The sequence below is a fragment of the Rhea pennata genome, chromosome 3 (genome assembly GCF_028389875.1).
Source record: "Rhea pennata isolate bPtePen1 chromosome 3, bPtePen1.pri, whole genome shotgun sequence".
NCBI lineage: Eukaryota > Metazoa > Chordata > Aves > Rheiformes > Rheidae > Rhea > Rhea pennata.
The window spans coordinates 28,482,088-28,495,139 of NC_084665.1; the positions used below are offsets into that span (position 1 = coordinate 28,482,088).

Below are 13,052 nucleotides of genomic sequence, written 5' to 3' on the forward strand. Positions count from 1 at the left end.
AGAAAATAAACTCTATCCAAGCTTTTGTATACATTACACCAGAGTAAGATATACTGACCCTCCTGCAACTCCATACCCAGCTACAGCCAGCTATGTCCACTACTTTCCTCAGTCACTTTAAAGTATGCAAAGATGCAGCAAGAGCAGTGTGACACCATCCAAAATCAGTCTGTGCCTATGCAAGCCACATTTGTGCGAACAACCAGGCTCAGTGATTCAGTACGGAGGTATATAAACCACATTAGTTATTAGGCCTGTTATGCATGCCTTCATTAGGCAACAGTAAATAAGGCTCTGTCTTACTGTTTTTAGAGCGTGAGAGGCAGCCTGTAGTCATGGGGTTTCCTGGGCTGTTTTCTTTCATGTTCTCAAAAGCCACATGCTTTTTCTTCAGTAGCAATCTTAACACAGGCCACGTCTTCAGACCATGCAAAGACCACGCAGTCTCGTTTCTACCAAAATCCACTCCAATGTACACTGCTAGATGAGTGTATGTTGTTAGACTGAAAGCGTGGGAAATTCCTCTAGTGTTGCAGTGCAGACCAAAGCTCAGTAAAAGAGCTTGGAGGCATTCTGTTTAATTGATAATGACTGCAACAAGCCAACTGTTTGAATTAACTGTTCTCTTGCCTGCAAAGTTTAATTTGTTTTATTTACCAAAAAATAAAACACAGGAATAAAAATAACACACTGTTTAACTTCTAGCTATTTGGTCCTGCCAAGGTAGTGTTACTGTGCTTCCAGAAATAACCAATTCCACTGGAGCTGGTACTTCTCAAGGAATTTCTGCAGACCTTTTCAGATCCCATAGGATTGCTTGGCTTGTCAAGAGACAAGACAAAGCAAGATTTCAGCTTTTCCTTTAGGTCTGTAAATTTGCTGCTGCTTTTTAAAGAAGTTCAAGCCGCTGAGGGCTTTGTGTACAAGCTGAACACGTTTTAGGAGCCTAACTCAGCTGCTTGTTTGACACAAAAGAGTTAACTCAGGAAATGAAAAGTGCATTGCTTAAAGTAGAAAAGGTAACCTTATGGCCACAGATCCACTCAAAGAGGGAAAGGGAAGGGAGCGTATGATCATCTGAAACACCAGTGAAGCTCATCCTCCTAAAAATCACCATGTTTCTCCCTTAGTAACACTGCATATTGCTTCAGCTCAGGGTAAAGGGAACCCAAGATGCATGCACAAAAATCCTGAATGTGGATCCTTGCAAGAAAATGACTAAAAAAAAGAACGAAACCCCCCAAACCAAAAGGCCCTTCTCTTCCAAGGAGGCGTTCAGAAGCAGGACCGAGTGGTTTGTGAACCGCCTGTGCGGTACAGCGAGCCCGCGGAGGCCGGCGTTGGCAGCTTTGCGTCGCGCGGGCACGGCTGTCCCGCAGCATCCTGCCGCGGCCAGGCCGGGCGCGGAGGTACCCGCCGCACGCATCCTTGCGGGGCTGGAGGTGCTTTCTGCTGCTCCCCAGCAGCTTTCCGCAGCGCGTGGCGGCTGCTCCGCAGCCTAGCAGGGGAGATGGGCATAGCCAAAGCCGTGTGCTCCAGTCGGTTGTGTCTTAGTTTTTAAACAAAAAAACACCCAACCCTGGCCAAACCAACGATCAACAGGTGCTGTGCACACAGGTGTCAGAAACTTTCCCGGACCACGGCGCGGTGCGGGGGGGAGCGCAGCCGCGGCCGGCCGAGCGCGCAGAGCCGCGGAGCAGCCATGGTGGCGGCGACGGCGACATCCGCCGCGGAGCGAGGGGCTCCCGGCCCGGCAGAGCCGCCGCCGCCGCCCGCAGCTACACCACGTCGCGGCTCTGCGGCCAAGGTGAGCTACCGGGGCGGGGGCTGGCGCGGCGGCGCCGAGCCGAGCCGAGCCGAGCGGCGCCGCGCCGGGCGCTGAGCCCTCCCCCGGCCGGGGCCGCGGAGCGCGGGGGAGGGGGCGAGGGCGGTTGTTTAACCCCTTCGGCGCCGGGCGGCTCCGGAAATGGCCGAAGCGGCGGCGGCCGCGGCCCCGTGAGGCGTGCGGCGCCGCGGGCCGTGCCCGGGCGGGGGCAGGAGGAGGAGGGCGGCCGGGAGGGGTGGCGCGGGGTGGGGGCGAGCGCGGGGCGGGGGGGCAGCGGCAGCCGCTCCCGCCTTGCCCAGCCCGGCCCGGCAGAGGCGGCGGCAGCAGGAGGAGGAGGAGGGCGCGGAGCGCAGACATGGCGGCCAACATGTACCGAGTGGGAGGTATGTGGGGCCCGGCCGGCCGCCGCTGCGCGGCGGGGCCGCGGCGCGGGGGCGCAGGCGGGCGGCGGCCGGGCGCGGGGGGCGCAGCCGCCCCCGTCTCTTCTCCCTTCCCCTTGGCGTTCCCCCGCCGTGGGCAGCGCCGCGGCCGGGCCCGGGGCAGCGGGGCGGCCGGGCCGGACCGGGCCGGGCCGGGCCGGCGGGCGCGGGGGGAGGGCGCAGGTTCCTCCCCTGCCTGCCCTGCGCGGCGGTGGGAGGCCGGCCCCCGCCGGCGCGGAGCGGACGGGCAGCGCCGCCCTCCGCGGGCGGAGGGGGAGCGGCGGCGCCGCCGGCCGCCCCCACCCCGCGCCGGGTTCGGCCTCCCCCGGCGCCGCTGCCGGCGGCTCCCGGCGCGGCCGCGGCCTGGCGGGCCGAGCGGCCCCCGGCCGCTGCCCCCCGCCCGCGCCCCCGGCGAGTGCGGCGGTGCCGCGGGGCAGGGGGTCCCGCGGCGGGGGAACGGCCCTGCCCGCCTGCCGCGGCGCGCTCCGCCGCGCCCTGCCCGCCTGCCCCGGCGCCCGGCCCGGCGCGGCGCGGCGCGGCGAGTGCGGACGACTTGGCGCTCGGCCGGGCGCGAGGGGAACATGGCCGCGTTGCCGGCGGCGCCGCTCAGGTGCAGCGCCGGGCGAAGCGCGGCGGTGCCTCCTCTCCGCCGCCCCCGCAGCACGCTGATCGGGAGGAGAGGGAAGGTGCAAAGGGAAGAGGGGTGGCAGCACTTGAGTCGCTTTCAGGGTGCGCTGCTGCATGCTGCAGGTCGCCCATGTGGGCGCTCCCGCACGGGGACGTGTGGGCTGTAATCCCAGCAGCCTTTACTCGTGAAAGTAATCCTCGCTTGAGTAGCGCCCTCGAAGCCTGCGTAGAGTGTGCTGCTTACATCAACAATTCTAAGGTTTTTCACGTTGAGCTTTATAGGCAACTCTGGACGATCTCCAGAGCTTGCAGTCGCATTCGCTTGTTTCAGAGCTGCCTGAGGTTGTGCCACTGTAATGCTGTGTCACAGCCTTGCAAAGGGTTTTATATGCTGTTACGCCCCAGCCCAGTTTCGTTTAAAAGAAAAAAATAATAATTTGCAAGATGTATGGTGCAAATCACACGTCAAATCAAAAGTGTAATTAGCCTTTGGTGCGTGCTTTTGACCATATAAAAGTAAATTTCGAGAAAATCTTAGTATAGAAGTACTTAACTAACACGGAGTGAGGCACCTCAGGTTTTTACCAGCTTCTAGGTTTACAAAAACCTTACACTAACAAAAATGATATTCTTCTAGATGTATTACTCTTGAAGTAATTCAGTATCTTTCTCTCTTTTCATTGTAGATTACGTATATTTTGAAAATTCTTCCAGCAACCCATATCTCATCAGGCGAATTGAAGAGCTTAACAAGGTATACAAGTATCTAGGATTCCTGTTTAACCTTTGATAATAATCAGTGCACTTCTCAAAAACTGAAAACTCTTTCCGTCCTGTAAGGTTTCCATGAGTAGAATTTTTTGAAGGTTTTGTATGTTCTTAAGATCTGTTGCGGGCCTTCTGTGTGTCCATTTATTGAATTACTGCTATGTGATACACTATAATTCTGCTCTGTTATCTAAGGAAGCACCCAGCTGATTATTTTAGGTGGTCAGGAGTGAAAAATGCCCAGGCCAAATAAACAATTCTATGAATGTTTGGGAGAGTAATAATTTCAGTGCTTTACGTGGTGATGAGAGCACAGATATACACATTGTGTGTATATATGCACGCACATACGTGTGTGTGTGTCTACACCCACCCACCCTTACATGTAAGAGTGTGTGTTTGTCTACACCGAGCCACCTAGTAGTTATCGGTGAGAATTTGCACTGGTCAAATAATAGAATACAAAGCTTCTGTTGCTGTTTATTACACTTACTGGCAGCTTTGAATGAAGGCTCGGTCTTGAATAGAAATAGTCTGTGTTCTCTGTCTTTATCCTGAGTGTGTTTCTACTGACTGAGCTGTTGCTTTTGGAGTGTCACGTTGAGGAAAACATAATTAGTTCTTAGTTCTTGTGCTGCTAAGAATGTTTTTGAAAAAATAAAGCAGCTTTTCTTTATTTCTTATCCTGTTCAATATAGTGGTATTCCAATTTACAAATAAACTATGTCAAAAGTAGACATAAATCTCTGTTGTGATATGAAGGATCATGACTTCTTTTTTTTGTGGTTAGAAAATAAATTAAACCTTGATGAACTGTGAAAAGTTTTCATATTAATGGAACATGAGACTACTTCAGCTGTGATCCATGTTCTTTGTTAGCTCTGTCCAACACTACATCTATTCATCTACTGTTTGTACGTGGCAAATCAGTTTGGACTTTTATTAGAGAAGAATATTTTTTATTTACAGCAATTAAAGTGATTCCAATCATCTTTAATGTTTATTATCTCTAAACTGCATTGCTATAATGTAATCTTGCTTGTGGATAGTACAGCAGAGTTGTGCATTGATTTTTGAGAGAGATTTCCAGGATATAGTCCAGATACCTTAATTGTGAATTATGTGCTTGCTGTTCATGTATTAAAGGCGTTGAGCAAACATGGAGATGTTATGCAAATACATAATGAAATGCTTTAGTTGTCTACTGGACATAAGATGCTTTCTTTTTTATTAAGAAGCTTATCTAAAAGGTGGTTCTTTATGGTGCCACATCTTGAGTTCTAAATATGATAAGTAACTTGAGGTATATAACTAACTTTCTAATATTTATAACAAGAAAGAAGGTGCAATTTTTAAAATATTAGTAGATTTTTGTCCTTTTTGACATTCTAAAAGGTAAATCACTGTAATAAGAGTAATACAAACGAGCTGTGGAGTAATAACTTCTGTCTTACGGACTGACATGAATTTTCAAATGTTGTATTAAATACAGTTTCGGAAATTGGCACGGTAGTTTAAAATAGGCATTTCTGTCTAAAACTGGGTTGCAAAGAAATGTTAACAAGTGTCCAATGTTTCTTAAAGATTCTTATGTTAGCATAATATTGATACTACATTTTTAAGTAAGAGAAAAAATTATTCATAAGAATTTATTTATATATTAAATCAATGTGATTGTGTGAACTGAAATTGATATTGGCACCTATCAGGAAGCTCTGGAAAATTCTGTTGATTTCAGCATGACCAATTACACTAGAAAAAAACATAGTGGAGAACATGTCATTCTTACTACTCAGCTTGGCAAGGATGGATTTTGACTTAATGTCTTTCTCTTTTAGACTGCAAATGGAAATGTGGAAGCAAAAGTGGTGTGTTTTTACAGGCGAAGAGATATTTCCAACAGTCTTATAATGCTTGCGGATAAGCATGCTAGTAAGTAGATTGCGTAGGACTTTCTTGATCTTTCCATCACAGCTGTTCGGGTTCTGCAACTACTTAAAATTGTATTTCTTTGGCATGAAGAATATGTTTGCAGAATATTAGGTATTAATATCTAATTAGATGGTTAGCACTATCTGCTGACCCTGCTCCTAGTAGTTGCTTTTGGGACTAAAGTTAAATTGTATTAAAGTGATTGAACATCTCAGTTTAAATATACATACTTCTTTTTGGTCTCAAAAATACAACTGTATTTCTTTTAATACAAAAAGTGAATCTTGGGTGTAATTCAACTTAAGCTGAAGAGCATTCATGTCTAGCCACTTCTGTGGCTTAGATATAAACACATGTGAAGTAGTACTGAAAGGAGTGAAATGTTTTGCAGGAGATTGAAGAACATTTGGAGATTTGTTTGTAAGTTAGCTATCGTGCATTTATGGTACATGTAGATATTCTTTGGTTATTATAGGCATCATCTCACTGGTCTTTCAAAAAAGCAATGAAATGGTGGTAGTAGAAGAAAAAGTTCTGTTTTTATCATATACTTACTGTTTCTAGTAGCTACCATTCAGTCAGCAACTGAAATAACACGCTGCTTCTGTGCATTTCTGTACGTTTACAAATTCTGAAGACAAAAGCCAGAATCTAAAAGAATTTGGGAAACTTCAGAAAACAATTACTTGCAGATATTGCACTCATGTTTGTAAGTAATTTAAGAGTTAAAATGTCAGTGTCTTCTAGGTTGTTAAGTAGTTTGGTTATAAATGATACTTCAGTTTTCAAAATTAATGTGTGAATATGTGGCATAGGTATTTTAAATCTCCAAGTATTTTGTAGTATATCAGTATGGATATCTTAAAAGATATTGGCTAATGCCATATTTTGTGTGCGGATACATGATGGAGTAATTATGCCTTAAAACATTTTACAGTTTGTTTAAGGTCAAGTTGTGATAATTGTATTCTTGCAGGTACCTTTAGAGAAGAGAAGTGGCTAGATTTTGGCTTTTGTTATATTCTTTCATTGTCATAGAGAAGCTGAGATGATTTGAGCATGTGGTAGGTAAAATGATGGTTCTATAAAGAGGTACTAGACTGTGTAAAAAAGCAGGCAGAAATATCATGTAGACAATTTCATAATTTCTAATTCTCTTCATTATACTGTTGTCAAAGCTTAACAGTACAGTATTTCAATGGTAGATATATATTGTTTACCTTTTAAGGGGATGATTTATTTAAAGTTTTTTGTAATACAGGTAGGTACACTTTAAGATTTTTGTCAACCTATTTGATGGTAGTTAGTCCCCCCAGTCATTTTATTCTTTCAGTGCTTCCATGTGAAATGCATAAGAATATAAATGTTCTAGTGAGCTTCACTAGCTTTCTAGGGCTTTTTTATTTTCTAGCGTGGCGGGGGGGGGGGGGGGGGGGGAAGGAGGAATGAAAAGGATAATAATTTTGTTGGAAATATAACTTTTGCATTTGTTTTTAAAAGATGAGTCATTTTGCCTTTTTTGGTTGGCTTAGTTTTTAGAAAAGGGGATACTAGTACTGTAGACATAGTTAGATCTGAAAAAGTGAATAAGATTTTTCCATTTCCCATGTAAGCTTGTTTAGATTGCGCTTTTGTCAGCACTTTGATGTAAAGGACTTGCTGACGGTCCAGTGCTCTTTCACTGTCATGTACTCGCAGTTTGGTGTCAGTAGAAACACATGGAATTTTCCATCTCATGATTTCTGTACTGAAATTCCCTTTCCCCCTTTTTTCCTCCTTTTTCTTTTTTCCTTCCATATTGAGATGAACCAATTTCCAGTTGGTTCAACAAGCATCCTTAGAACACCTCTGTGCTGGGTAGGTCATAAAGCTTATAACCCATCATTCTTACTGATTGGATTTCTCTGCAGACAGCATCTTCTCTGTATGTTTTATTTTCCCTATGATCAATCTGTACAGCTAAGGTGTCACAGGAGATAGACATTCCAGTTGCGAGGGCAGCACATAGTGAAAGATTGCAGTACTGGGTCTTCTGTAAAACTCATACAGCGATGTATTTAGATGTCAAATCAATTTAAATGTTTTGATTCTGGAATATCACAGCATTCTGTTTAAAATGTGATGTACATAAGCAAAATATTTGGATATTTATGAGTTGAATGTTTGGGGAATATTTTGTGTAGTTGAACATGTCGATGCTCCAACATTTCTACCTGTTTTGTTATAAATTAAATGCTAAAAGATAAGAATTTCTTACAGAATATAATTTCTAGCTCAGTCGTTGAATACTCCAGTGTACGTGTTCAGTGAAATCTTCTAATTGTTCAGCTTGAACTTTTTAAAATGAAATCTTATATTCCTAGCAATGTGCTTTTCTTCCTTATAGCACCTTAATCGTGATAGTTTTCTCTTTTCAAAAATTGGGAGGGGTGAAGGAGAGAGCAGGTGTTGGGGTTTTTTGGTGACATTTTATGATGTAGATCTGAGTCCCTTTTAGCGAAAAAGAAAATTATTTCCTACAAAAATACTTCGGAACTTTATTTAAGAACAAATTTTCAATAGCTCTTGAAACCAGTTTCAAAAACAAATTTAAAATATGTTTGGGAAAAACAGAATAAACCAGATCTGTGATACTATCACAGGTAGGGTGTGTCAGTATGCTCCTTTTTAAAAAAACTTGGGAGGAAAAGTCAGGTTTTTCTTGAGGCCATTCTAAAATACTTAGACAAGAATTTCCTCAATTTGGGGTATCTGATAGTAATCTACAAGGAAATGGTACTTCCTCCGACTTTTCTCCGATGTTTCTGGTAATTTTGGTGGTTTCTGGCTAATTAACATAGCATTTTTCTTTGTCTACCAGTCACGTAGACCAGTCATGTGTCTACCATGTCAGTCTAGGTCTGGGAATAGTTATTTTAGCTAACTGCAGCTGCTGAAATCCAGAGGATTTTTGAATGTTTTGTTGACTCCCAAGACTTTTGCTCTTTCCCCCTTTGACTTCTGTTCCTATAAAACAGTGTACGGTAAGGCCACATGAAGGGCCAAAACAAAACATTGGCCCAGATCTGTGCAGCCTCCTGAACAGAGTAGCTGAGCTGTACGGGCAGTGCAGTGCCCGCCGGCGCGCGGCGCTCGGAGCGCAGCCACCACCCTCGGTTCGTGGGCGAGAGGTGTCGCGGGCTCGCTGCGAGGAGCTCGCGCCTCTCTGTGCGTGGCAGGGTGAGGGATGAGGGAAAGAAGAGGGGGATGAGGAGAGAAAAGGCAGTAAAGAGTTATTGCAAGAGAGGACCGAAGTACATAAGAAATTGAGTAGGAGATAGGGGGCAAAAATGCACAGCTCGTGAAAATGGGATAAGCAACCGAATGGGTGGCATAGGGATGTTTTCTAATGAAATGCGGTAGTGTGGTGAGTTGGCAGAGATTGTCAAATGTAGCTGGATCTGTGAAATCTGGTAGATCTTTAAGATAAAACAGGGTTGATGTAAATGTTTTAGGGGCAGGTTTTAATAGCTGGAAAGGGGACTATACTAACTACATACCATCATTGGTTTGGGGTTAAAAAAAAAAGGGCTAAATTCCTGTATTTCCTTCTTTTATAGTAGATTTAGGCATTGTTATTTACTGAAGCTGACTAGGGTGACCTGAGTGTGTGAGGCCATTTTTCTACAGTTCCCTATCCTTCAAATTCTTTATCTAGTTATGTCCTGTTATATAACACTATGCCTGAAGTTACTCTTGTCTTGCAGTTCTTCAGACAGCTTTTATGTAGTCAGCCTCCTAGGGAGGATATAATTTTTTTTTTCCTGCCATCAGAGACCTTTGTCTTCTGATTTACTGAGAGAGCTTACCCTGACTCAGGTGGGTGGTGCTCCTGATTAATGCCCAGAGTTTATCTGGGAATGCATTACATATGGTAAAGTCCACATACTGTGTAATTTTTCTGATTAACAAAATTGATGCTTTTATGAATGACCTGAGAGTCAGTTTAATCTGAGGCATATTTGTTCCAATAATTGAGAGATGAACGGTAAAACTGAGATCTTCTAGAAGACAGAAGCATTAGTCAAAATCTACTTTTTCCCTTTTACTGTTCCATACGTTTTTTTTTTTTGTAGAGATCACTTGCTGTCTTTTCTTTTTGTAGTTGTATTTTCTTTTTTTTTTTACTTAATGACATTTTTCTCGCCTTCTGCTCCTGAACAGTCATGTTTCATGTCTCATTGCTATGCAAAGTGGTCTTCTACTACAACATTTTTGCACGAACTACAGAAGAAGGTTCTAGGAGCAAAGGAGAAATCCTGTTATTGATTTCTGTCGAGCAATTTGAGTCTGTACTCAGTTCTGACCTTGAATCTGACATTGATGTTCATAAAACAAATCAAGTATTTTCTCTGCACTTTAGTTTGCAAACTGTAAAATAATACTTTCATGAAACCTTCTCCCTAAAGTTGGTAAAATATATATATATATATATATATATATATATATATATATATAGCTATATATTTTTATAACTCGCATTAAAAGATCCAAGTACTTTATAAATAATTAGCTTAAGATTGTTTATTTTTGTATATTAATATCCAGAGTGTTTCAGAAGTCCTGGAAACAGTTTATTCTTATATAGTAGTTTTGCTGTTATTGAGCACTCTTTACTTTTGTGCAAAGATGCTTCACATTTGTCGGAAAAATAGCAAATTTATTTTACATATTGACATTGTATATTAGTCTCATGGTGAGTGCCAAACATTCCAGCTGCATCCAAGAGAATGCAGCTGTTAAAACGCTTCAGAAAAATCAGGTGAAATACTATTTTAACTGAACAGCAGTGTAGGAGGTAGCATAGGAGGTGGCAAGAAAATGAACTTAATTTGAGAAATATTGTTTACTTTATAGTACAAATGGCTTGTATTAGTACTCCCCAAAAATACACAAAACCGAAATGTGAATTGCTTTTATATTTGTCACTAGGTTTCTGAATATATGGTTGCTGTTGCATAGTAGTTATCTTAATGTTCAATTCCAGATAGAGCATGCGAGAATGTTTATTTTCTTCAACAATTCAAGAAATATAACTTGGAAAGTTTCTATTTTTAGTATTTTCTCAAGTACACAAAACTGAAATAGGGATAAGGCAGTTTGTATACTCAAATGATAAGGAAGACGTGTGTGTGTTTGTACGCATGCCTGTACCCTAGAGCCTCAGTAAAGACCTCTAAAATAAAATGCCTATAATGCTTTTTGTTTTTCATTGTTATTTGTTTTTCTTAGTCACTTATTTAACTCAGTATAATTCAAAACACTAATAATTCAGTGTTACTATGTTATTTTTGTCCGGTCACAGGATGACGCAGACAAAATGTTGTTTTTTTTGTCTCGTGTCTTTTTCAATGTAGAATTTCTTGCATGTCAAACTAAAAAACCGTTATTCTGAAAGGAAATATTTTTTTAAAAATTTCTGTAATCAAAATCCCTTTTCAGAAAAATAATTCTAAGTGAAGAACTTTTCCTGTTAATTAATACATTTTATCTTAGACTTTAAAAAGTTGCTTTTGACTGGAGGTTTTATTGGAAAGCTTAAAATTGACTTCTTTGTTCCATTAGTTCCCATGAGAAAACATACCGTCTTCACTACCTATCTTTAATTAGAGGTGCTGTTTGGCTAATGAAAATCAGACAAATGTTTATTCTTGCATCAGGTATGATCCATTTTATCCATTCTCATAATTTAATACATTGAAATAATTCATACCTTTTATTTTGGGAAACACCTGTTTGGGAAACTGTTGTATCTTCAATGCATCTTTTGGAGAAAGAACTAATACAGTTTCTTTGTAGTGGAAATCAATGTTGGTCCTTATTCTAGGGGAAAAGGTGTACAGAAACATTGAGTGTTTTTATTTCAGTTTCTCTCTCAAGAGAACAGAAGAGTTGCTTTTTCATCAGGTGGTCTTTCCAATGAAACAGAGATCATTTTATTTGTATTAAGGCCAGAGATACAAATAGAAATAAACCTTTTGGGTTTTGCTTATGTTCCTATCTGTGCAAGAAGATAAATCCTTAGAGCTCAATAGTTTGGTCATTTCATCTCTTCTACAGAAACCTGGAAGTGTTTTTTCAATTGAATTTAGTGTTCTGCAGAAGGTTTTTCATTAGGGCACAGTTTGTTTTAATTATACTAGCCAAGAAGGCCTCTTTCTTGCTTGATACCAAAAAAACAGTGGCTTGCGAGTACCTTGTAAGGATGCAGACAGCTTTTCTGGATATTAAATAGCAGGGGAGGGAGCTAAGGAGTGGGATGGCAGAGTTGGGAATCAAGGATAGAAAACTCTCTTGGAGGGTTTATAAGGAAGAGGAAGATTTGGCTGCTAGTTGTGCCTGAGGAGTGGGTGAGCAGACTTGTGCAACTGGTCTAGTGAGATGCTACTTTGTTGAAGTCTTCAAGTCTTGAAGTCTTGAAGCTGGTGTTTGTTTGCAGATTAGCTGTTTTTTTTCTTTGTGAGTACCAGGGAATTAAGAGAGAATTATTTTTGACCTCATGTTTCTCCCCTACTTTTTTGAAGAGAAGACCAGGCTTTCAAAAGTTTGTTTGTGAGCAAACTGTCAGAAGACTTCTACATTTGCTTTGAAGGTAGGGTGGAGAACAGAGACAAAAACGAATTTGAAAGTTTTGGAGAATGAGTTCCAGCAGCTGTCTTGCTTGAGACTGGAATCTTGTATCTTTTACTTAGTTTACATATCTCTAGTTCCTCTGTTAGTTGACTGTAAATAAGCACTAGCAAATTCAGCTATGTTACATAATGTGTTGCTTCTGGACATCCTGAAATCTGTGATATGGGTAAGATGCACGTTAAGACCAATACAGGTAGCATAAAAGCTACTCTGTCACTGATTAAAGAATGTTAAGGTATGTGCATAGGAATGTATGTGTCACTTTCACTAGTAAATAAGCTTGAGCAATGATTTTTTTTGTGGGGGAAGACATGCCCTTTCTGATCCTCTCAAACAAGGGAACATGAATTATTCCTTCCTTTACCCAAGAGAATGACTTCAGCTATTTTTTTTTTTTTGGGGGGGGGGGGGGGGGGATCAGAACTTGCTGAAATAGAGCAAGCCTTGTCCAAAACCATGTCCTTATTGCCAAGGAGAAACTTGTCCCAGGGCTACCAATTATCCTTTTTTGAGGGTGCTCTGGGTAATCTTATAATTTATGTGTTTTGTTCATTTGATTTTTTACAAGAACTGCATATTACTGGGTTTTTTCCTCTGAATGGTAAAAGCAATAAAGAGGCAGTAACGAAAAGCTTTTTGCTTCTGACAGTATCAGAGTCTTTTTGTGAATGACATTTTATAATTAGTAGTTAACTGTAGTGTATATTGTCTCATTAACCAGTTTACTGTCAGCTCTAAGTGTCTTGTGGAATTATTAACTGCTGTGGCCATTCAGCCAGTTCCTTTGGTGCAGAATGTCTTGCTAGTCT

General features: G+C 42.1%; 1 protein-coding gene across 1 annotated transcript in view; it reads left to right on the plus strand.

Annotated features, from left to right (window-relative positions):
* Positions 1 to 2,080: 2,080 nt before the first annotated feature.
* MTA3 (metastasis associated 1 family member 3) overlaps positions 2,081 to 13,052 on the plus strand; it is a 139,985-nt gene continuing 129,013 nt past the window's right edge. The window contains exons 1-3 of the mRNA XM_062573590.1: positions 2,081 to 2,208; positions 3,558 to 3,625; positions 5,478 to 5,571. Of these exons, the coding sequence (XP_062429574.1) occupies positions 2,181 to 2,208; positions 3,558 to 3,625; positions 5,478 to 5,571 (190 nt within the window). The 5' untranslated portion in view covers positions 2,081 to 2,180. The remainder of the gene's footprint in view (positions 2,209 to 3,557; positions 3,626 to 5,477; positions 5,572 to 13,052) is intronic.